This window comes from Rhineura floridana, chromosome 1 (assembly GCF_030035675.1).
Source record: "Rhineura floridana isolate rRhiFlo1 chromosome 1, rRhiFlo1.hap2, whole genome shotgun sequence".
In the NCBI taxonomy this organism is placed as follows: Eukaryota; Metazoa; Chordata; class Lepidosauria; order Squamata; family Rhineuridae; genus Rhineura; species Rhineura floridana.
In genome coordinates, this window is record NC_084480.1 from 153954304 (window position 1) to 153978975 (window position 24672).

General features: G+C 45.0%; 1 protein-coding gene across 12 annotated transcripts in view; it reads left to right on the forward strand.

The window, feature by feature from the left end:
• ADGRL3 (adhesion G protein-coupled receptor L3) overlaps positions 1-24672 on the forward strand; it is an 852526-nt gene that overhangs the window by 451337 nt on the left and 376517 nt on the right. For 10 of the 12 annotated variants that reach the window (XM_061637965.1, XM_061637973.1, XM_061637927.1 and 7 more), the window contains one exon: positions 8773-9573. The exons of 1 other annotated variant lie outside the window; for it this stretch is intronic. In XM_061637965.1, coding sequence (XP_061493949.1) covers positions 8773-9573 — 801 coding nt within the window. Of the gene's footprint in view, positions 1-7938; positions 8650-8772; positions 9574-24672 lie in introns of those variants that run through there. One more of the 12 variants, XM_061637958.1, reaches the window with a different exon arrangement.

The following is a 24672-nucleotide window of genomic DNA, read 5'->3' on the forward strand; positions in this document are numbered from 1 at the left end:
CTGCCCTGGGACCTGCTAGTGAAGGGTGGAGGATGACGAAGAAGCATATAACTCTCTTGGCTTGAGACTGCAACATTGTACTCACTTGAAATCACTGTTTCATTTGCGACGTAAAGGGTCAAGAATACAGTCTTCCAGGCACTCTGGAATTATTGAGAGCTCCAAAATAAAGTGGAGGCAAGTGAAATATTCCAAGATTTGTGGTACCTCACAAGCCAAACAGTATAAATCTATTTCTTTGCTAAAACAGGATACCAAGCTCCTCTCTGCTATAACAATGTATAGGCTAAATCCACTTATTTACAAGTATATTTCCCTGGACCAAACTGGGTTTATCCCCAAACATCAGCTGGCTGCAGGGTCCTGAATGTGATACATTTTAGCAATAAAAGCAAGCAGCCGGTCCTACTTCTGTTCCTGCATGCTCTTAAGATGTTTCATAGGGTGTAGTGGCTTGTTATGAGGATCCTTTTTGCTAAACTGAAATTTGGAGGGGAAATTCCTAAATATAAGATTCAGGTATATTCTAATCTGTTGCACTGATCCACACAAATGCCGACCCCCCTGGGAAGAGACACCAGGCAGGACTGCCCAATGTTACCACTGCTATTTGTGGTACTGAATGAGCTCAGACCATGTGATCAGGGCTGGCTCCAGGCATGCCGGAGCCCTTGGGCACCAGCCTGCCCTGGGCCCCTCCGCTCCCCTTCCACGATCTGCAGCAGGAGCCACAGATCGCAGGACAGGAGCTTCCGAGCCGCCCACCATCCCCCCACTATCCCCCCGCTTCACCTACCATTCTCCACTGTTCTTTGCGGCTGTGCGCACTGCGTACACAGAGTTGCCATCAATCAAGATGGCGGCTGAGATTTCCATAAGGAGCTGAAGCCTCTGCTGCCATCTTGGTTGATGGCACGCACATGTGTTCATTGCTGCCATCAACCAAGATGGCGGCAGAGGCTTCAGCCCCTTATGGAAACCTCGGCCACCATCTTGATTGATGGCAACCCTGCGCGCACTGCAAAAAACAGCAGAGAGAAAGGTAGGTGAAGCGGGGGGATGGCGGGCAGCTCAGAAGCTCCTCCTGCCCTGAGATCCACTGCTCCTGCCACAGATCATAGAAGGGGAATGGAGGGGCCCCTCAGGGGCCTATGTAGCTCCAGGGGCCCTCGGGCCAGTGCCCCACCTGGCTGCCCTTTAGAACCGGCCCTACATGTGATCTAGAAGGTAAAAAAAGGTAATGATGCAAGGAGTACACCACATTATCATTTTATTTGTGGATGATGCCCTACTAAAGGCAGGCCCTACCTGAACTGAAAAAGGAGTTTCTGGACTTCCAGGGTGTAGTGGAATTTGAAAATAATTTTAAGAAGTTTAACCTGATATACCTCAGCATGCCAGTATCACAACAGAAAAAGAAAACTGCAGGAACTTTCAGGTTTCCAAACTCAGAGGAAGGCAATGGTAAACCATCTCTGAATACCTCTTAACATAAAAACCCTATGAACAGAGTATCCAAAATGCAACACGAGATAGTGCTGGAAGATGAGACCCCCAGGTCAGAAAGCACTCACCGAGCTACTGGGGATGAACAAAGGACAAGTACAAGTAGCGTTGTGATTAATGACACCTCTGGGTCAAAGCTGAAAGGAAGCCCAGAGGCTGATGCGCACTGATGTGAAAGGAGAGTCCAGAGTTGTACGACGCACACAATAGGAACATGGAATGTCTCCCTGTTTAAATAGCCATGGTATACCCCGGAGCTGAGAGTGATGAAACAAGAGAGGAGGAGGCTTGAGTGCAGATGGAGGCGAACTCCTGACGGATGCAATTATGCTTTGGTAAGTGCCTCCACTAATTTGTATATAGAAGCGGTAAGGGCAGCAAAAAGTGTTATTTTGCTGCCACTATTAGATCATCTTTATGCCGCTTTTTAAGATAGTACGAGGGCTTTTACACTCTGGCCCTCAGGACACCACAGAGTCATCTGAAGCCCGCTGCAACGAGTTTGCGGGGCACTTCCAAAATAAAATCGCATGCATCCGTAGGGATCTCGACTCTGACTGCCTACATTTCTTGCAGGAAGGTAGTCATCTGACATGTATCAAAAGCACGTTCGTCACAGAGGAGATCATGTCCCAAATTCCTAAACAAATTGCAGAACCTGTGAGTTCCAATTTATGACAATTAGAATGGAAAGCTTCTTCTCTTGGCTAGTGTGGGATGAAAGAAAAAACAGAGTGCTGAATGAAGAGAGGGAGTTTACTTCCAGACCTACTGGAGCAAGACCCACACCTTGAAGAGTTCCCTCTCCCCTTTGCTCTCTGTTGGGGCAGCTTGGCCTCAGTCCATGAGAAATTGCAGCATGAGGGTAGAACATTTGCACATTAAACCAGTTGCGTGAGCCAATTCTGTATGGATTCTCACTTCACTGTGTTTGTAAAACAATGTCTTCATAGTGGGAAAGTACTGGGGTGCATCAGCTTACCAGTGATGCCAACCACAGATGCTTGCTCTTGACAATAGTGTCTCCCTTTTCATCTGTACAGTGTTGGAGGGTATGGTTCCCACTTCAGATGCTGCATTTTAAAAAAAAGTGAAAGAGGAAGCATGTATCACTCATGCTTCCTCTCCTTTTGCAGTTATGTAATGCTCAAAGCCATGCTAAGCAAAATGCAGAAGTAGGTTGTTCATAGTAGTCATGAGTTCAAACAGAACCTGCCTAGCTCCCCGTGTTGTGTAAAACATGAATGGGAACAGAGCAGCCCTTCGGCCAGCAAGTACTGGAGGCAGAAAAGACACGGAATAGAGATGGGAAATATGCTTCTCTGGACATTTCCTGAAAAGCCTTTTGATATCAGCAAGGTAATAGTCCCCAAAAGGTCAAAATCTTTCACACTGCCATAAGTGATTTTTATTAGCCTTTACTCTGGACTCTTTCACCTTTTCAGAATCAGTTCTTGAGTTATTCCAAATCTGTATTTCAAAACCTTGACAAATTCCCAATTGCATCACAGAGAGCAGGAAATGGGTCCGGGTAAGAAGTGAAATAATTGTTTAATTCAAATACAAAAAGATAAAAACTATTCCTTTTCTTCAGAACTATTGTTTAATCATATGCTAATTTATGTGAATTTAATTAACTAATTAATTAATTTATTAGCTTGTGAGATTAAGACTTTTTTGGTTAGGAGATAGCATATTGGCTGTATACTATAGCCAGCGTGGATTTTTCATATTCCGCAATGTTAAATTGAAAATACCCCCATGCTATTCTGATGCTTCCCATAAGCTCATTTCAAAACAAAACCTTACAAAACTTATAGTCCTGAACTCAGAAACACTTGCTTAACAACACTCTCAATTTTCATGGCGATACACAAAACAGTCAGAGAGAATAGAGAGTTCAAAGTCTAAAAAGAGTGGGGGGAAACCCAGAGCCCTTTTGGACTTTTTTCTGTCAAGAGTTCTCATAATCTGTTGAAATTCATTAAAAAAAATCAGCCATGTTCACAGAGTACCTGTAAATGACCCTGCCCCATACTCTGACCTTCATCTTCTGCAGTTTAAAAGTTTAAAAAATGCCTGGCGGATTTTTAATTAATTTAAGAAATTTTGGCTTGAACCCAATTATAATGTCAGGCATGCTCAGTAAGAACCAACTGTCAGTGTTCTAAATGCCAGACTCACAGCTGGTGGGCTTGCCTAATCAGGGGGCCACACCCACACCAGACTTTGATTTCAGTGAGACAGTCATGCATTCCCTCAAAGAATCCTGGGAAGTGTAGTTTGTGAAGGGTGCTGAGAGGAGACTCCTATTCCACTGACAGAGCTGCAGTGGCCAGAGTGGTTTAACAGTCAGCCACTCTGAAGGTCTGTGAGTGGAACAGGGTGTCTCCTAGCAACTCTCAGCACCCTTCACTAACTACACTTCCCAGGATTCTTTGAGAGAAGCCATGACTGTCCAAAGTGAAATAAAGACCCGTTGTGGATATCAGGGACAGCTTTGGTTTAAATTTGGATGGGAGGCTACATGTGCTTGCTGTAGAATAAAAAGGTCGAGGAAACACTGAAAAGCAATGATACTGTTCACAATGTTTTCCTTTTGGAAAGGAAATGGGCTTCCCTTCTGCCCAGTGCCCACCTACGCAATCTCCTCCCCCTCCCCTCCCGCAGGTCAGTGTTGGACTGCGACCTGGGAGACCAGGGTTCGAATCCCCGCACAGCCATGAAGCGGACTGGGTGATCTTGGGCCAGTCACTGCCTCTCAGCCTCAGAGAAAGGCAATGGTAAAACCATCTCTGAATACCATTTACCATGAAAACCCGATTCATAGGGTCACCATAAGTCCAGTCGACTTGAAGGCAGTCCATTTCCATTTTCAAACATGATTGCACAGAAATAAATCCCATTGTACTCAAAAAGTATACAAATGTTGAGCCCAGGGGTGACGGACCCAGCCTCCTTCCCGAAGAAGGAGGGGGAAGGCATGAGTTTCAGAAGCCTCAGCCGTTAGGGAGCATGGACAATCCAGCTGTTGTTGAATCTAACCCCAACCTTGGGGAAGAGAGCGAGTCGCCTGCCCCACCAGTTCCCATGGCTGGTCCTGCCCCTCCATGGGACAGCGCTCAGCCCCCCAGCACTCCCACGGGACTGTTGGGGGATGCTCCTGAGAGAGCAGACACTCCTCCTTCACCAAGCAGTATCTTAGAAATGCCCAATGCTTCCCTGCCTTCCGCTCTCCCACCTGCCGATCAGGAACCTGTGCTTTCCGATGAGCCCTTGGAGGCTCGCCCCCCCCCTCACCGCGCTCACAACGTCGGGAGAAGCAGACAAGGCAGAAGGGGGCATGTGTGCGATGGAGTGAGAGGTTACGCCCCAAGACCTCTTCTATTTGAGGCTACCGCGCCCGGAAGTGGGCGCTGAGTCAACTTTCCTCACAAGTTGCAGAGCATGTCTAGAGTGCAGTTAGGGATTGTAGTGAGTTAGCATAGGGGTTTCTATGAGGCGCACAGCCTTTGATATATCCATTACTTTAATAAAACAAGAATTGATTGCACCCTCGTCTCCAACTGGTGGTTCTCACTCTGAACTGGACAACAAATTATCAAACCCACCCTCCCTTCTCCTCCCTCCTATCCCCTCCATCTTGCCCCTTCCCTCCCCCTTCCTTTGCCCCTCTCTCCCCATCCCCTTCCAATCCACTCCTTCCCCCTCCCTCCTTCCCCCATCCCCTTCCAATTCCCTCCTTCCCCTTCCTCCTCCCCCTGGTCAGTTTTACCTATCTTAAGCATGATTGCATGGAAGTAAATACCATTGAACTCTATAAGCATGCAAATGATCAAACCTGCTCTCCCCTTTCCTTTGTCTCCCTCCAATATGCTCCTTCCCTTTCCTCCTCCCCCATGGTCAGTTTTTCCTAGCCTAACCATGATTGCATAGGAGTAAATCCCATTGAACTCAATAAGCATGCAAATGATCACATCTGCTTTTCCCCTCCTGCTCCTCCTCTCCTCTCCCTTCCTCCTCCCCTGCCCATTTCAGCCCTCCCTTCCTCCCCCCCCATCAGTTTTACCTATCATAAATTGCACGGGAGTAAATCACACTGAACTCAATAAACATGCAAATGATCAAACCTGTCCTCCCCTCCCCCTCCTGCCTGCTCCCATCCCAGTACTCCTCTCTGCCTTTCCTCCCTTCCCTCCTCCTTCCCTCCCCATCCCCTGTGGTCAATTTCACCAAATTGTGTTTGCATTTTTACAAATTTGTAGGGCAGTCCAATATCTCAGAGAGGTCAGATCTCCTGCTCCCCTGGTGCATTCACTATAGCTGCCCTATTTCCCTACTTTTTAAAGTTTGATAGAAATATCTGTGGGCTATAGGTACGTTCTTAAACCGCAATGTTTTTTGCCTATTAGTGAACACTGATCTGTTGGGAATAACTGCTGTTATATACATTTATTACAAGATATTTCTGTTTTAAAAAATGATTTCACTGTTGTAGGGTGTTTCAATCTGTGTCAACGTCTTATCTGGAAAATATAATTATTTGAGAGTATTGATTCACTGGTGACTGGGCGATTCTGAGGAGGCTATATAATCAAGAATTTTCAGACATTCCTGTGTTCATTGGGATCCTAATCCTTAGTCTAACAAAATCAATGCAAACCTTGCACTGACTTTAATGGGTCATGGATACAATGCTGCATGGTGTGTTTTTTTTAGATTGTAATCAACCTTTATAAGAGTTGAATTTGTATTTATTGAAAGGCATCATATGACAATGAATACATAATAATCACAAAATGTAGCAATAAATGAAATGAAGGGTAATAGTTCAGTGCAAGAGCAAAAGTGTCTGGTCAATACAGTACCATTAATCTGTTCTCTTTTTCTCCTTTCTTGCCTTTCTTCTTTCTCTACAATAGAAGTGGAACAAAAAGGTAATGAAATACCTTTCACATGTTTTTATATATACGCATACCCATTCTAAGACATTATGGGAGAAAATATTTAACAGGGTAATGCTTTCGTTGAAACTCTTTCATCATTAATTTCACCATTTTAATCTATGGGTTAGAATTTAGCTTTTTTTTCTATTCAGCAGTTTCACCTAATATGTCACTTCTTTCCTAGAAATGTTTACTGGCATCATCCTTTTTTTCCCCTAAAAGATTATTTTATAAATAATTTGGAAGAGTACAGCTCTTATCTTTGCTGTTGTACTTGTATGCTTCTTGATTTCAGCATTACTAAAGCACCAGGAGTAATTTAGAAATTCTCAGAAGGTTTATTCCCTTCTGTAATATAAAGTAATTTAGTATTTGTCAAATGTTTAAAAGTAAAAGTGTTGTACATGTTCAAATGTAAAGAAGGCTTCTGTCCAGAGATTTGAAAGCTAAATTATTTGTGCACCTGTCCTAGGTAAATGTTCGATCAAGGTTACACATGAGCAAATGAGAAAAGAATCAAGATCATGCCCAGCGGCATGCATTGCAACATCCATTGTGCACAGAGAAGTGTGGAGGTGATCCAAACCCTCAATTTCTGTGCGGTATATGAATATGCCTTTGTGCATTTGAGCGTACAGATTGCCCTTGGTAAAAACAGCCCATGGAGATCAAAGGTGGGGTCAACAAGAATGCTTTTCATGCATTCAGTTGTCAGATTGAATATCTGCATAGGACTACTGTAAAATTGCAATGTACAATTTCACACCATCATTACCAAGATATTTTTGGTTTCCAGCACAACAGAGAAAAGTGAAGACATTTAATTCTGCACTAGCATCATGCTGGTGGAAATATGTTGCTAAATTGATGTATGCCCCTGTAGTTGTATCCTGGTGAATCTCCTTCCTACTGGGAAATCTCTTTCTGATTTCTGTGGGAAGTAGCCAACAATATGAATTATGGCGTTTTCCAGGACCCAATCAATAGTTTAGGACTTCCAGTTTAGCTCTGTGCAAGAAAGAGATCCTTCACAGGGATGGCATTGCAATAGATAGGCCTTAGGTTACCTTTAATTTTGGATCAATAGCTAGAAATGAAACATGTTCATGGGCGCACATACGCACACCACTTTTTGGATTAGTGTTGTTGCTGAAAATCGCAGGTATTAAGTCATTTGTAATGGAAATTGCAGGCCCAGAGAGCTTCGGCTATGGGGCGATACATAAACGCAATAAATGAATAAATAATAAATAAATGAAAAGAAGTTATTCTATCTGTATAAAATTGTGCATTTAATCAGTTAACAAGTCGTAGACTGCAATTCCCGTTAGAAATTAAGCAGGGGAAGAAAGGGTTAATTTCCCCTGTCCATGCTTGTTGTGATCCTGTTAATTATTAGCTCCCTCAGCTAATGGTATTTGGATCTTTGAAAACCTGCACTTCAAGTGCAAAGATACATTTAATATCATCTCCAGTTTGACTCTTAAATACTGAATGAGGCTGGGGAGCTGTATGTAATGCATCTATTTTCATGCCTTAAGGAATAGGCCTAGGCAAAACAGTTCAGTGAAAAATTAATATTTTGTAATACCAAATATTTTTTTTCTATATCGAAATCAGCAGTTTTTGTTTTTACTCATTTAAAGTAACTGAGAATTGGCAGTTTGGTGTCTAAAACTACGTGGGGGAGGTGTAAAAAAATAATTCTGAAGTCTGTGGAGTGGATTATTTTAGCTGGTCGATCTTTATTTGCTTAATGCTTTAATTCTCCTGTACGTCAGAGGACATTTCCTCTTGATTCAAGTCTTGATCCTAGCGTTCCTCTACTGAGCTCTTCCTTTTCCTTACTACTATTCTTGTTTGTTTTTTCTCTTCCTTTGGGCTTATTCATTAACAGTTCTTTCTTTTCTCCTGTGGCTGCATTCTCTGTTTATGTACCTGCCCCCAAACCTTTTTTTATTATTTAAAGCCCACTGAACTGTAATAGGTTTGTTTCACTCTTGTATATTTTTAGTTTTTTTAGTTGCTAAGGCACTTTCCTTTGCTCTGCAATAATATCTGTTAAGTATGTAAATTCAAAGGTGGAACATTTGCCAAGAGACTTTTTAAACAAGAGGAATGGAGAACAATTCCTGTGCATTTCCCTTATCCTCTTTTTAGTGTAAAATGCCACTCTCACATTCATTTCAAATTTTAGGTAAGCCTGAATTTCTTTTGAGATCTCCCTTTGTTCTTGAGTTATAAACTTCTAAGTGCATGTTAAAGAAGGCCACCAAGTTTAGTAACTTGATTTGTTTTTAACTTTTTTCCCTCCCTTCAGTTTTTCTTTGCCCTGGACTACTAAAAGGAGTGTATCAGAGTGAACATTTATTTGAATCTGATCACCAGTCGGGAGCCTGGTGTAAGGATCCATTGCAGGCTTCTGACAAAATTTACTACATGCCATGGACCCCATACAGAACTGACACTCTGACAGAGTACTCTTCCAAGGATGATTTCATTGCTGGAAGACCAACTACAACTTACAAGTTGCCACACAGGGTAGATGGCACTGGGTTTGTAGTGTATGATGGGGCTTTATTTTTCAACAAAGAACGAACCAGGAACATTGTCAAATTTGATCTACGGACAAGAATAAAAAGTGGGGAAGCCATCATTGCTAATGCCAACTACCATGACACATCTCCTTACAGATGGGGAGGCAAGTCTGATATAGACTTGGCTGTGGATGAGAATGGTCTTTGGGTGATCTATGCAACTGAGCAAAACAACGGCAAAATAGTAATTAGTCAGCTGAACCCTTACACCTTAAGGATTGAAGGGACATGGGATACATCTTATGACAAGAGGTCGGCTTCCAATGCATTCATGGTGTGTGGCATTTTATATGTGGTGAAATCTGTGTATGAAGATGATGATAATGAAGCAACGGGAAATAAAATAGACTATATTTACAACACTGAACAAAGCAAGGAAAGTGTAGTGGATGTTCCTTTTCCGAACTCATACCAATATATTGCTGCTGTGGATTATAATCCAAGGGACAACCTTCTCTACGTATGGAACAACTACCATGTGGTTAAATACTCTTTGGATTTTGGACCCATGGACAGCAGAACAGGTAAGGCTGTTTGATAAGTTTTTGGTTTTGCATTCCATGATCCTGTACTTTACAGCATGTTGAGCTGTGGCTTAGGGCCAGGCTACCTTTTCTTTTATTAAAAGCAGCAGGAAGAAGGACCGATAGGGTCTATCCAAACTGTTTTCCCAACGTAAATTGCCTCCGTCTCCCTGAAGTTCTTCTTCCTGCAAGGGGAGTGGGGAGGTGTATATCCACATTGTGGTCAGAACCTGCCCTTAGTAGTTAGAACACATCCGTCACCTGTGCAAGGCTTCAGGTTTGATTTCTGGCATTTCTAGTTTTTATTTATAAGATTTCTTACCCGTTCTTCACCATAAAGTCCCAGGGCAGGTTAAAGCAATAGAAAATACAATTATACAAACAGATAAATCATTACAATTTTAAAATGCATAAAACCATTCCAAATTAAACAGGACATTGTTTAAAAGGCCTTGGGCAGCAGGCCTAGAAAAGATCCCAGTTTGAGAATCTGTCCATCAGGGCTCTCAGTACTGTATTAGATGATAAGCCACTGGTATTGCTTGATAACAGATTGTACTGCGTATTCTTATAAAATGCATGTGTGATTCTTATAATGACAGCAGAGCTCCAAATATTTCTGAAATACTGATTTGTTGTTTGCTTGCTTGCTTGCAAAAAGACCTCTACTGTAGTTTAATGGACTGTCTCGCACTTGCTAACTTTGAAAATAAGGGGAATTGAATCATCCCACGCAAAAGCATTCCTCAAGAAAAGCATTGCAGGAATCAGGTGATTTGGAGCAGAGAATGGTGGAGGAGGTAGTGCTTGACCCCTTTCTCTCACTGACACTTTTCTGCTTCAGTCCTCCTCCCTGCCACTGCCTCCACCCCCCACCTCCCGGAGTTCCAGATGCACATTACCCTAGCAACGATTGCACATGTAACTAGTGATGGCACCAAATCTCTAAACAGAAAGGGTTCAAAACCCAAATTTCAGAAGTTTGAGTCTTCAAAGCCATGTTCAAATCAGACCCAGAACCCTCTGAAGTTCAGGCTTATTCTGTGCCACCAGCCTTACTTGCTGCTCCCTTTTTCTAAGTTATTTTGGCTACAGGGAATAGGAGTAAAGAGGCCCTCACAACAGTGTAGGCCTCAGGCTTAGTCAGTAACATGATCTGATGTGTGATTTTGGGAACGTTTTATTCATTCAGACCTATTATTTGGTAGAATCCTCACAGGATCACAAGATTCCAGCAGAAATCTGTTTTCCTCAGGCCAATGACCGATAAATATTTTCTTCTACAGAAATTCACTCCTGAATTTCTTTCCTTCCTTGCAGAAACTTTATCTTGTTTTGTTTTTAAATATGTCTCAGGCCACAACTGAGCATAGGGTGGCCATGAGCCTTACCAAAAACAGAGGACACAGATTTTCAGCTTAGGACCGCAATACCTGATGGACTGCTTCTCCCGACATGAACCCACCCGTACACTACGCTCAACATTTAAGGCCCTCCTCCAGGTGCCTACTCCGAGGGAAGCTCGGAGGATGGCAACAAGGGAGAGGGCCTTCTCAGTGGTGTCCCCCAAGTTATGGAATGATGTTTTTGATGAGGTGCGCCTGGCGCCAACACTGTTGTCTTTTCCGTGCCAGGTCAAGACTTTCCTCTTCTCCCAGGCATTTTAGCATGTGTTTTTAAATTGTTTTTTGTGTTTTATTATTTATTTATTATTATTTAATTTAATTTATATACCGCCCTAGGCCCGAAGGCTCTCTGGGCGGTGTACAAAAAGATAAAAAACAAGCAATATATAAATACAATAAATACAATAAATCAAGAAAACAAAACAAGCAAACAATAAAAGAGCCAAACAACATCCAAAAATACAAATAATGATGAAAATACCATTAAAACACACTTTAAAATGCCTGGGAGTATAAAAAGGTTTTCACCTGGCGCCGGAAGGACAGTAGCGTTGGCGCCAGGCGCACCTCATCGGGGAGGCTGTTCCACAGTTCGGGGGCCACCACAGAAAAGGCCCTGGTTCTAGTCACCACCCTCCGAGCTTCTCGATGGGATGGCACTCGGAGGAGGGCCTTAGATGTTGAGCGCAGTGTCCGGGTAGGGTCATATTGGGAGAGGCGGTCCACCAGGTATTGCGGTCCCATGCCGTGTAGGGCTTTATAGGTCAAAACCAGCACTTTGAATCTAGCCCAGAAACAAACAGGAAGTCAGTGCAGACGGGCCAGAACAGGTGTTATATGAGCGGACCTACTGGTCCGCGTCAGCAATCTGGCCGCTGCATTCTGGACTAGTTGTAGTTTCCGAACAGTCTTCAAGGGCAGCCCAACGTAGAGCGCATTGCAGTAGTCCAGTCTAGAAGTTACCACAGCATGAACAACTGAGGCGAGGTCGTCACTGTCCAGATAGGGACGTAGCTGGGCTACCAGGCGAGGATGGTAGAAAGCATTCCGTGCCACCGAGGCCACCTGGGCCTCCAGTGACAAGGAAGGATCAAAAAGAACTCCCAAGCTACGAGCCTGTTCCTTCAAGGGGAGTGTAACCCCATCAAGAACAGGGTGAACATCCACCATCTGGGCAGACAAGGCACTCACCAACAGCATCTCGGTCTTGTCTGGATTGAGCTTCAGTCTGTTAGCTCCCATCCAGTCCATTATCGCGGCCAGGCAGCGGTTTAGCACGTTAACAGCCTCACCTGAAGAGGATGAAAAGGAGAAACAGAGCTGCGTGTCATCAGCGTACTGATGGCAACGCACCCCAAAACTCCTGATGACCGCACCCAGCGGCTTCATGTAGATGTTGAAAAGCATGGGGGACAGTACCGATCCCTGCGGGACTCCACAATGGAGAGTCCAGGGCATCGAGCAGTGTTCCCCAAGCACTACCTTCTGGTGGCGACCCACCAAGTAGGAGCGGAGCCACTGCCAAGCAGTACCCCCAACTCCCAACTCCGTGAGTCTTCCCAGAAGGATACCATGGTCGATGGTATCAAAAGCAGCTGAGAGATCAAGGAGAATCAACAGAGTCACACTCCCCCTGTCCCTCTCCCGACAAAGGTCATCATACAGGGCGACCAAGGCTGTTTCGGTGCCAAAACCGGGCCTGAAACCGGATTGAAATGGATCAAGATAATCTTAAATTAAATTTTAAAATTTGTATATTTTTTATTGTTTTTAATTGCTGTAAACTGCCCAGAGAGCTTCGGCTGTGGGGCAGCATATAAATGTAATAAATAAATAAATAAATTTTCATAAAATTTGCAGATGCAAATATATATGTATAGATGCAAATTTAGAAATAATTAATATTCAAATAGAAACACAACACATCACCATAATGGATAGGACTGTGACCCACCTGTGTGTGACTGCTTAATCTATTGTCCAGCTTTCTCTGTTGATGAGCAACTTCGAGACCATTGCTCTTACCTTTCAACTGGATTTGGACTAGACAGTGCTTCAAAATAGAGGATGCCTTCAAATAGAGGACTGTCCTCTGTAAAGCAGGACACATGCCCTTGACAAAACAGCTGAAGTTAGTTATGTTTGAGCTAAACTAAAGCCTACCATTTTCCGAGGGGATAGAGAAGAAGAGGCCAAGAAAGGAGCTAGCTCTTCATTTGCAACCGAAGGATTTGTGCTGAGCAAGTCTGGGAAAATGAGCAGGTGTTGGGAAGGGTAGATGGGCCCTGCTGAGGTGTAGAGCCACAGACAGCAGTAGAAAAGGGCTTGATCCATAGGGATGCCTACCATCACAGGTAGGTCATATAGCCCAAGCAAAGGAGAGGTTAGTTGTCCCAGGCAGACAGCTAAGGCAGGACCAGCACATTGGAGAGGGGCCTAGGTTTGGATTCCATGATCACAGTTAGTGATCTTAAAGCTGTGGCCAACTATACAAGCCATTTCAGTCTGGAACAACTGACAGATCTTTATAGCCTGAGCTAGGTATTCGTTGGCAAGTGGCACCACCCCCTGAATATTGCATTTGCCCAGTTAAAGTCCCAGTGCCTACCTCCATGGCCGGTTCTAAAGGGCGGCCAGATGGGGCACTGGCCCGAGCGCCCCTGGAGCTACAGGGCTCCCCTTCCACTATCTGCGGCAGGAGCCATGGACCACAGGACAGGAGGAGCTTCTGAGCCGCCCACCATCCCCCCGCTTCACCTACCTTTCTCTCTGCTGTTTTTTGCAGTGCGCACAGGGTTGCCATCAATCAAGATGGCAGCCAAGGTTTCCGTAAGGGGCTGAAGCCTCTGCCACCATCTTGGTTGATGGCAGCAATGTGCATGTGTGCGTGCCATCAACCAAGATGGCGGCAGAGGCTTTAGCCCCTTATGAAAACCTCGGCTGCCATCTTGATTGAAGGCAACCCTGCACATGCAGTGTGCACAGCCACAAAAAACAGCAGAGAAAGATAGATGAAGCAGGGGGATGGTGGGCGGCTCGGAAGCTCCTGTCCTGCGATCCATGGCTCCTGCTGCGGATCACGGAAGAGGAGTGGAGGGGCCCGGGGCAGGCTGGTGCCCAAGGGCCCCGGCATGCCTGGAGCTGGCCCTGCGTACCTCTAAAACCTTTAGCTGCTTCTAGGCCCTGTGGTTCCAAGCTGAGGAAATATCTCCTCAGGGCTTGAGACACAAGTGCCAGAGGTCAGATGAAGAGGCCTGATGGGCTGGGCTCAGCCTGCATTCTCCCTATGCCTGCCTTAACTAAACAAGATAAGGAAAGGAATTTAGGGAAGGGTTAAGGGATGGTCAGTTGGCAGTAGAGAAATAGGCAAAGTGAAACTTGACATGATCAGAAATGATACTGAAATAAGTAGTATTGAGAAGAAACTTAAAGGAGAATATGGAATTGTGGATTGACAAATAAAGGAGGAGTGTTGCAGGCAGGAGTGGAAAGAGAAAAGACAACTGTCAAGACACAATCATGTTTTCCACTTGTTTTGTTCATAACATAGTTTTTATTTTGAAAAGAAACTATGTACCTTGCCTCATGAGTGGCATTACCGGATTCTAAAAATACCTGGCTGTGAGTCGTATGCTGTTAGAATGCATTTGTATAAGTTGTGAAGAAACAGGTTTTCATCAACAGAGAAAACTGAACCTGCTTGTAGTACCAAGGTTTAAATGAGCTGTCTTTGGGTATTTTATGGAAGTTGGAATTATTGAAAGATAGAAATTTTGCATCTGTCTTGTGTATAGAATGATATTTGTGAGTGTTATGATAAGTATAGAGCATGGGTGGGGGATCTTTATATTTGATAGGTGGTGGAGCAACCCACCTGTGAATCACATGATGTCATTATGTCATCACATGATTGACAGGTGGGTTGTTCATCTATCAATATCCCTTGTGCAAGGTTCCCAAGCTTAGGAAACACAGCATGAGAGACTTTGCCAGATCCACGTTGTGGAAACCTTCCCACACTTCCAAATATCGGGTGGAAAGGTTAAATGTGGGGATGCTCACAAAGCTCTCCACATGATTCTCCTTTCCATCCCCAATGTTGGAGGTGGGAAGGAGCCGCTTGGGGAGGCTTCAAAGAGCAGTGCAGTTTCCCCCCCTTTAATGAGGATGGTGCCTTGCTCCAGCAAAGGAACAACTAGGAGCCTGCTTTAAGCTCCTTTGAAGCCCCTCCCTTACATGCCCCACAGCTGATGTCATGTGGCCGTGATGTCCCCAAAACATGGTGAGGCCTTACAGGCCAGGTTTGGCCCTACAGGTTAGAGGTTTCCCACCTCTAGTATATAGTTTGTACTTTCTTTTTTAAAACAAATTGGCCCTCCTTGCCACCCCAAATGCATGTGATATTTTGGGTATTGTAAGTGGGATAGGGGACATGATGGTATCAGGGACCAGGAGTCAGATTCCTCTTTATTTTTTTATTTTTATTTATTTAATTTAATTTATATACCGCCCTAAGCCCGGAGGCTCTCTGGGCGGTGTACAAAAAGATAAAAACCAGCACAATATATAAATACAATAAATACAATAAATCAAGAAACAAAACAAACAAACAACAAAAGAACCAAACAACGTCCAAAATACAGAAATGCGGTTAAAATACACTTTAAAATGCCTGGGAGTATAAAAAGGTTTTCACCTGGCGCCGAAAAGATAGTAGCGTCGGCGCCAGGCGCACCTCATCGCAGAAACTGTTCCACAGTTTGGGGGCCACCACTGAAAAGGCCCTAGCTCTAGTCACCACCCTCCGAGCTTCTCGATGGGATGGTACTCGGAGGAGGGCCTTAGATGTTGAGCGCAGTGTATGGGTAGGTTCATATTGGGAGAGGCGTTCCACCAGGTATTGCGGTCCCATGCCGTGTAGGGCTTTATAGGTCAAAACCAGCACTTTGAATCTAGCCCAGAAACAAATTGGAAGCCAGTGCAGATGGGCCAGAACGGGTGTTATATGAGCGGACCTTCTGGTCCGCGTCAACAATCTGGCCGCTGCATTCTGGACTAGTTGTAGTTTCCGAACAGTCTTCAAGGGCAGCCCAACGTAGAGCGCGTTTCAGTAGTCCAATCTAGAAGTTACCAGAGCATGAACAACTGAGGCGAGGTCGTCACTGTCCAGATAGGGACGTAGCTGGGCTACCAATTGAAGATGGTAAAAAGCGTTCCATGCCACCGAGGCCCCTGGGCCTCCAGTGACAAGGAAGGATTGAAAAGAACTCCCAAGCTACGAACCTGTTCCTTCAAGGGGAGTGTAACCCCATCAAGAACAGGATAAACATCCACCATCTGAGCAGAGAAGGCACTCACCAACAGCGTCTCGGTCTTGTCTGGATTGAGCTTCAGTCTGTTAGCTCCCATCCAGTCCATTATCGCGGCCAGGCAACGGTTTAGCACGTTAACAGCCTCACCCAAAGAGGATGAAAAGGAGAAATAGAGCTGCGTGTCATCAGCGTACTGATGACAACGCACCCCAAAACTCCTGATGACCGCACCCAGCGGCTTCATGTAGATGTTGAAAAGCATGGGGGACAGTACCGATCCCTGCGGGACTCCACAATGGAGAGTCCAGGGTATCGAGCAATGTTCCCCAAGCACTACCTTCTGGTGACGACCCACCAAGTAGGAGCGGAGCCACTGCCAAGCAGTACCCCCAACTCCCAACTCCGTGAGTCTTCCCAGAAGGATACCATGGTTGATGGTATCAAAAGCAGCTGAGAGATCAAGGAGAATCAACAGAGTCACACACCCCCTGTCCCTCTCCCGACAAAGGTCATCATACAGGGCGACCAAGGCTGTTTCGGTGCCAAAACCGGGCCTGAAACCGGATTGAAATGGATCAAGATAATCAGTGTCATCCAAGAGCCCCTGGAGCTGGCCGGCAACCACCCGTTCCAGTACCTTGCCCAAGAACGGAACATTCGCCACAGGTCTATAGTTGTTCAGGTTATCTGGGTCCAAGGAGGGTTTCTTCAGGAGCGGTCTCACTATCGCCTCTTTTAGGCAGTCAGGGACCACTCCCTCTCTCAAAGAGGCATTTATTATCTCCTTGGCCCAGCCGGCGGTTCCGGTCCTGCCAGCTTTCACCAGCCAAGAGGGGCAAGGGTCCAGAACAGATGTGGTCGCCCGCACCAGTCCAAGGATCTTGTCAACATCCTCAAGCTGTACTTGATGATGGAGCAGTATATTCCCTCCTAAAGCAACATAAGAGCTTTGTGTGCATACAGCACAGCCTGAGCCCTTTTCTACTTAGTCCTGCCCCAATCTGCCTTGAACCCAGCCTGAACCTCACCCTGCACCCAACATCAGTTCTTATTTGACTCACCTTGGCACAGGACAGGACAATTAGAACCCTTCAGATCCTTCTAGCAGCAATGCCTTGGGGTTAATTAAACAAAAGTCCCCCAGCACCATTCTCTAGAATCAGATCTCCAAATTGGATCAGAAACACCAGAACACCATGTCTGCAATTCCCAACCTTGAGATCCTCTTCAGAAGGATATGACTGATAATTTGATAGTATTGAAAACCACTTAGAGATGCTGGTTGCACCCCGTCCCCCACCATCTCTCTCTCTAGGTAGCGTGACCAAGGCCATTTCCCTGTCAAACCCAGGTCTCAACCCAGATTGAAATGGGCCCACATAATTGGTCTGACCAACAGTGCCTGGAGCTTCCCAGCAACTACCAACCTGAGCACCTTGCTGAAGAAGGGGCTATTTATGACCAGTTGGAAACTGTTGCACTTTTTGTGGGTTTCTTTAGGTGGCATTGAGGACCATTTCCTCTCAAAAAGAGGCATTAAGCCCATTTGATTGGATTGTCCTTTTTTGGATTTAAGAAGCAAAAATGGGAAAGGGTTGAGTAGACATGTCAGGCTGGACCCCTCCAAGCACTTTGTCAGTATCCTTAAGCTACAGCGATTGAAACTCATCCTGTATCAGACGCATCCCAAGCCGTATACGCACAATTAGTGGTGCCCAGGTCAAGTCAAATAGGAGGGCCTCTGTCCTTGCTGAAGAAGCATGTTAACAGTGTACCTTGAAGCATTCCTTTACATCACTTGAAAGGCTACGTTGCAGCAGCCTCACCTGGAAAAGCTCCACCAGATGTCACTCTGAGGATGGAGGAAGGGTCATCCTGCCTGCATATTTCCTGCCCATGAGATTAAGGGAGAAGGGGAGTTTGTAAATTTTAAGGAGGAACTTCCCCTTTTTATTGGGGTTTAAGATTCTCTAGCTCTCTCACTCACCCCATCTTATAACAGGATTTCAAACCCATCTGGGCCAGATAGCCTCACTCGCTTCTTCCCCCTCTCAAGGTATCAGAGAGAGGGAGACATGGGGCTTCCCTCCTTGGGTCTCACTCCATCCATCACTGCAGGGTTCCTTCTCCAAAGCCCACCCCCACCCTCCACTGATATCTGGTTTCTCAGGGGCCAAGGAAGCCTCAGCCGTCCAGTGCAGTTCCCCCTTTTCCCTTCTCCTCCCTTTCTACTTTCATGCCCAGAGTAGCTTACGACAAAAACAAAACAAAAACTACTCTAATCATAGAATCATACAGTTGGAAAGGGCCTATAAGGCCATTCAGTCCAAACCCCTGCTCAATCCAGGAATCCAGATAAAAGCATGCCCGACAGGTGGCTGTCCAGCTGCCTCTTGAAGGCCTCCAGTGTTGGAGAGCCCACCGCCTCCCCAGGTAATTGGTTCCATTGTTGTACTGCTCTAACAGTTAGGAATTTTTTTCCTGATGTTCAGCTGAAATCTGGCTTCCTGTAACTTCAGCCCATTATTTTGTGTCCTGCAGTCTGGAATGATCAAGAACAGGTCCTGGCCCTCCTCTGTGTGACACCCTTTAACAGTGCTCTCATATCTCCCCTCAATATTCTCTTCTCAAAGCTAAACATGCCCAGTTCTTTCAGTCTCTCCTCATAGGGCTTTGTTTCCAGTCCCCTGATCATCCTTGTTGTCTTCCTCTGAACCCGTTCCAGTTTGTCTGTATCCTTCTTAAAGTTCAGTGTCCAGAACTGGATGCAGTACCCAAGATGAGGCCTAACCAGTGCTGAGTAGAGGGCAACCAATACTTCACACAATTTGGAAACGATACTTCTGTTAATGTAGCCTAAAATAGCATGTGCCTTTTTTTCAGCCACATCACACTGTTGGCTCATAGTTCTCTTGTGATCAACAACAATTCCAAGAACCTTCTTGCATGTCATATTGCTGAGCCAAATATCCCTCGTCTCATAACTGTCCCTTTGGTTTCTTTTTCCTAGATGTAGAACTTTGCACTTATCCCTGTTAAATTTCATTCTGTTGTTTTCAGCCCAATGCTCCAGCCTATCAAGATCCCTTTGAATTTTGTTTCTGTCTTCCAAGGTATTAGCTATCCCTCCCAATTTTGTGTCATCCACAAATTTGATAAGCATTCCCTGCACCTCCTCATAGAAGTCATTAATAACAATGTCGAAGAGCATTGGGCCGAGGACCAAGCCCTGCGGTACCCTGCTCGTTACCTCCTCCCAGTTTGAGAAGGAACCGTTGGTTTTTCCTCCAGCCCACATTTAGGTAGCTTGCTAATCAGAATATCATGGGGCACTTTGTCAAAAGCTTTGCTGAAGTCAAGATATATTATGTCCAAAGCATTCCCAGAGTCTACCAGGGAGGTTACCTGATCAAAAACCGAGATAAGATTGGTGTGGCGGGATTTGTTCTTTATAAATCCATGTTGGCTTCTAGTAATCACTCCATTGTTTTCAAGGTGCTTACAGACTGACTGCTTTATAATCTGCACCAGAAGTTTCCCAGGGATTGATGTCAGGCTGACTGGTCTGTAGTTCCCAGGTTCCTTCTTTTTGAAGATTGGGACATTAGCCCTCCTCCAGTCATCGGGCACTTCACCCATCCTCCAAGATTTCACAAAGATCATAGACAGCAGTTCCGAGAGTTCTTCAGCCACTTCCTTCAATGCTCTAGGATGCAGTTCATTGGGCCCTGAATATTTGGACTTGTTCAAAGTGATTAGATATTCTTTGACCATTTGTCTATCAGTCTCAAGCTGTGATCCTGCCCCTTCAACTTTGCGTTTCCCAGGAGAGTCATAGTCCCCCTTTTGGGAGAAGACTGAGCCAAAGTAGGAATTGAGCTCTTTTGCCTTTTCTTTGTCACCTGTGATCATTTTGCTATCCTCATTAGGTAGCTGTGCCACCATTTCTTTTCTGTGTCTTTTACTATGATGTACCTGAAGAAAGCTTTTTTGTTGCTCTTGGCATCTCTTGCTAACCTCAGTTCATTCTCAGCTTTAGCCTTCCTGACTCCATCCCTGCAATTCCGTGCTACCTGTCTGTACTCTTCCTTTGTGGTCTGGCCTTTCAATTTCTGTATGTGCCCTTTTTTTGTTTTCAGGTCATCTGTGAGCTTTCTGTGAAGCCACATTGGCTTTTTCTGCTGTCTTCCCCCTTTTTTCCTTGACGGAATTGTTTGCCATTACGCCTTTAGAATTTCCTCTTTTAGAAACTCCCACATTAGAGTCGCTTGCCTGGCAACTTTATTTACCATTGTTCTGAATTTATTAAAATCAGCTTTCCTGAAGTCCAGGGTGTGTGTATGGCTACTCTCAGCTTTTGCTTCTGTTAAAATAGAATTCAAGTATGGTGTGGTCACTTTCCCCCAGAGTTTCCGTAACTGCCACTTCATCCACCAAGTCATTTCTGTTGGTTAGAGTCAAGTTAAGGATAGCTGACCTTCTAGTTGCTTCCTCCACTTTCTGTAGAATAAGGTTATCTCTCACACAAGTCAGGAATTTCTTGGAGGGGCCATGTGTGGCAGTATTTGCCTCCCAACAGATATCGGGGGTAAGGGAAGTCCCCCATTACTACTACATCATGCCTCCTCGAAACATTGGCAGTTTGCTTTGCAAAGGTTCGTCCTCATCTTCTCCTTGATTGGATGGTTGGTAGCAGACTCCAATTACCATGTTCCTTTTATTCTTTGCCCCATTTATTTTAATCCAGATACTCTTAGTGGAGCTACTAAGCTCATCCTCCTGTATTTCTGTGCAGGGATATACAATTTTAACATATAACACAACTCCTCCCCCCTTTCTATTCCTTCTGTTCTTTTTCAACAAGTTATATCTTTCAACTGCTGTATTCCAGTCATGGGAGACATCCCACCAAGTTTCAGTTATACCTATCAAGTCGTATTTACTCTCCTGTATTAAGAGTTTAAGTTTGTCCTGTTTGTTTCCCATACTCTGGGCATTAGTGTGCAGACTGTTTGATTTACGACCTGGCTTCCTTCCTACATTTTTATTAAGACTATTACTGGGCCCTATTAGAGCCATTTCCTCAGTTCCTCCTACTGTGCACAAGCCTTTGTTAGTCATTACTGCCAAGTTTTCATCTCCCTCCCCCTTAGGATACAGTTTAAAGATCTCCTGATGAATTTCTCCATGCTGTGGCCAAACACATTCTTCCCAGTCCTTGTGAGGTCAAACCCATCACTTGCCAGCAGTCCATATTCCAGGAAGCATAGCCCATGGTCCCAGAATCCAAATCTCTCATGTCAGCTCCACCTTCGTAGCCATTCATTCACCCGGAGTATTTTTCCCTTTCCACTCCTAAGTACTGGAAGGATGCAAGAGAAAACTGTCTGAGCCCCAAAGTCCTCGAGTTTTCTTCTCAGAGCTTCAAAGTCTGACAATATTTCTTCGTAGCTCCGCTTGGCAGTATCATTCATTCTTACCTGGATGAGAAGAAATGGATATCTGTCAGTGGGCTTTATGAGTGATGGCAATCCTTCCATCTCTAATCCATCCTCCAAGGAAGCAGCATACCTGGCGAGTCCATGGATCTTCTCAGCATACTTTGGTTTCAATCCCACACAGTAGGGAGTCTCCCACCACTACTACTCTTTTTTTTGTCATAGAGTGTGGTTTCATTGCCTCTGCTTGACTGAGCTTCAGCCTCTCGCTTGCTATCATGTGGGGTCTCCTGTAATTCTTTTCCTGAAGACTGCCCTCTAGTCTCATCCTCAAGTTCCAGGAAATGGTTCTGTAGTTGGTGATGGGTATCTTCTCGCTCTTCTGCCTTTCAGGTCCCCACCACTGGAGTGTCCTTCTCATCCACAGTCTACTGCCTTTTGTTTCTTTCTTCCTACTTGTATTGGAATGGCCTGTGCTTTGTCCTATCCTTCTTCACGGTAAATAGGAGAGTCCCACTGGTATGTGGTGCGCCATATAAGAGGGAAAAAAGTAGGGACCTCCCCTGCCAAACTCCTGTTGGCTCTCCCTGTTGGCTCTCTCTGTTCACTCACTCTCTGAGAGCTGGCTCGCTTGTATCTCCTCTGGACCAGCTGATTCAGCTCCCTCTGCACTGTTAGGAGTCAGGAAACAGAATGAAACCTCCCAGCACACACAGCTGCAATAAATAACCAACAGTTAATGATATAAAATGACATATATATTAAACATTAAAACAGGCAGGTTCGTGTTGTTGTTTTTAAAAAGCCCTTTCATATTAAAAAGCCCACTGAAATAGTTTCTGGCAGATGTTCAGAGAGGGGACCTGGTGGGTTTTGATGGCGGAATTTTCCTGTAGCACTGCCAGAGAGAAAGTTCAGTCACCTGTGCTCACCCATCAAACTTCTTGAGATAGCACAAAGAACAGGACCTCCAAAGTGGATCTTAATGCCTTGGAATGCATTACAGGAGTAATAGGTCTTGCCGGTTAACCGGGTCTTGGACAATTTAGGGCTGTAATGGCCAAGCCAATATTTTGAATTGAACCCTGAAGCAAATAGATAACCAACGTAGATGATGTAAGACTAAAGTTATATTTTCCAGCTTACAGGCACCAGATAAACGTCTGCTTTTGCAGGAACTGATGCTCCAAGACCATCTTCCACAAAAGCACTTGATGAATAATTACAAGACCCTTAACCCCTTTTATGCAAATATTTTAATGAGGAAAATCACAGATGCACTACTGTGATTATAGAGCCACAAGAGTGGCTGTATGCTATAGTCAGCATGGATTTTCCGCATTCCACAATGTTAAATTCAAAATACCCCCATGCCATTCTGATGCTTCCCATAAGCTCATTTCAAAACAAAACCTTACAAAACTTATAGTCCTAAACACAGAGGGTTGCTTAACAACCCTCTAAATTTTCATGGTGATGCACAAAACAGAGAGAGAATCGAGAGTTCAAAGTGTAAAGAGAGAGAGAGGAAAAAACAGACCCCTTTTGGACTTTTTTTCTGTCAGAGTTCTCATAATTTGTTGAAATTAATTAAAAATCAGCCATGTTCACATAATACCTGTAATCCTATTGCTGACCTTGCCCCATACTCTGACCTTCATCTTTTGCAGTTTAAAAGTTAAAAAAAATGCCTGGTTGATCTTTAATTTATTTAGGAAATTTTGCATTGAACTCAAAGATAAGGCCGGGCATGCTCAGTAAGAACCAACTGTCAGTGTTCTGAAAGCCAGACTCACAGCTGTTTGGCTTGGCTAATTAGGGGGCCACACCCACACTAGGCTTTGTTTCACTTTAGAAAGTCATAGCTTCCCCCAAAGAATCCTGGGAAGTGTAGTTTGTGAAGGGTGCTGAGAAGAGACTCCTATTCCCCTGACAGAGCTCCAGTGGCCAGAGTGGTTTAAAAGTCAGCCACTCTGATTGAGGCTCTGTGAGGGGAACAGGGTGTCAGCTTTGCAGGGAGATGTCAGCGTTGGTGGGGTGCAGGCTGCAGCTGTAAATTCCTTGGTAATTGCCAGGGTCGTAAAGTCTTTAGCCAGCAGCTTGGGTTATAAATCTGCCAGGCTAGCAAGGTAACCAGGGGGAGGCGAGATAAGGGCAGAGGGTTTGTTCCAAGCTCACATGCCAAAATAATCCAAGAAGTGAAGTCAATGGGGGGTCCGAGTCCAGTTTTCCAAGAGGTCAGTCCGAGTCTAGGTTCTGGGAGATAGGAGGAAACGCAGAGGTCACGCCTGATGTTGTAGTCAGCAACACGCTGAAGCCAGGAGCTGTCTTTTAAAGTACACTTCCTAAGACAGGTGTGAGCAATCATCCCTCTGGCATCTGAAAGCGTACCGGCCTTAAATGGCCAGGCCGGCCTCGCTGCTGCCTGATTCTCTGTCGTCTTCGCTCTGCAGGTGAGAGGGGAGTCTCTTGTTCACTGTCTGACTCTGGCTGAAGGGCTTCAGCTGTGTCCTGGATACTGTCCAGCTGAGGGGGAGTGGGGGCTGCGTCCTCAGGAGTTTCGTCTGTTCTTTCTTCTGGGTCTGCTGCTGTTACTCCCGAGTCGCCGTCCCCTTCCTCCTCTGACGAGTCTTCCGAAGGGGCCATGACACAGGGCATCTCCTAGCAACTCTCAGCACCCTTCACTAACTACACTTCCCAGGATTCTTTGGGAGAAACCATGACTGTCTAACATGAAATAAAAGTGGTGTGGATGTGGCTAGGGACAGCTTTGGTTTAAATTTGGGTGGGAGACTACATGTGCCTGCTGTGGGGAAAACACTGGAGTAATTGCTGAAAATTGATACTGTTCACAATGTTTTCCTTTTGGAAAGGAAAGGGGCTTCCCATCTGCCCAGTGCCCACCCATCCAATCTCCTCCCTCCCCCTTCCTTCCTCCTCCTC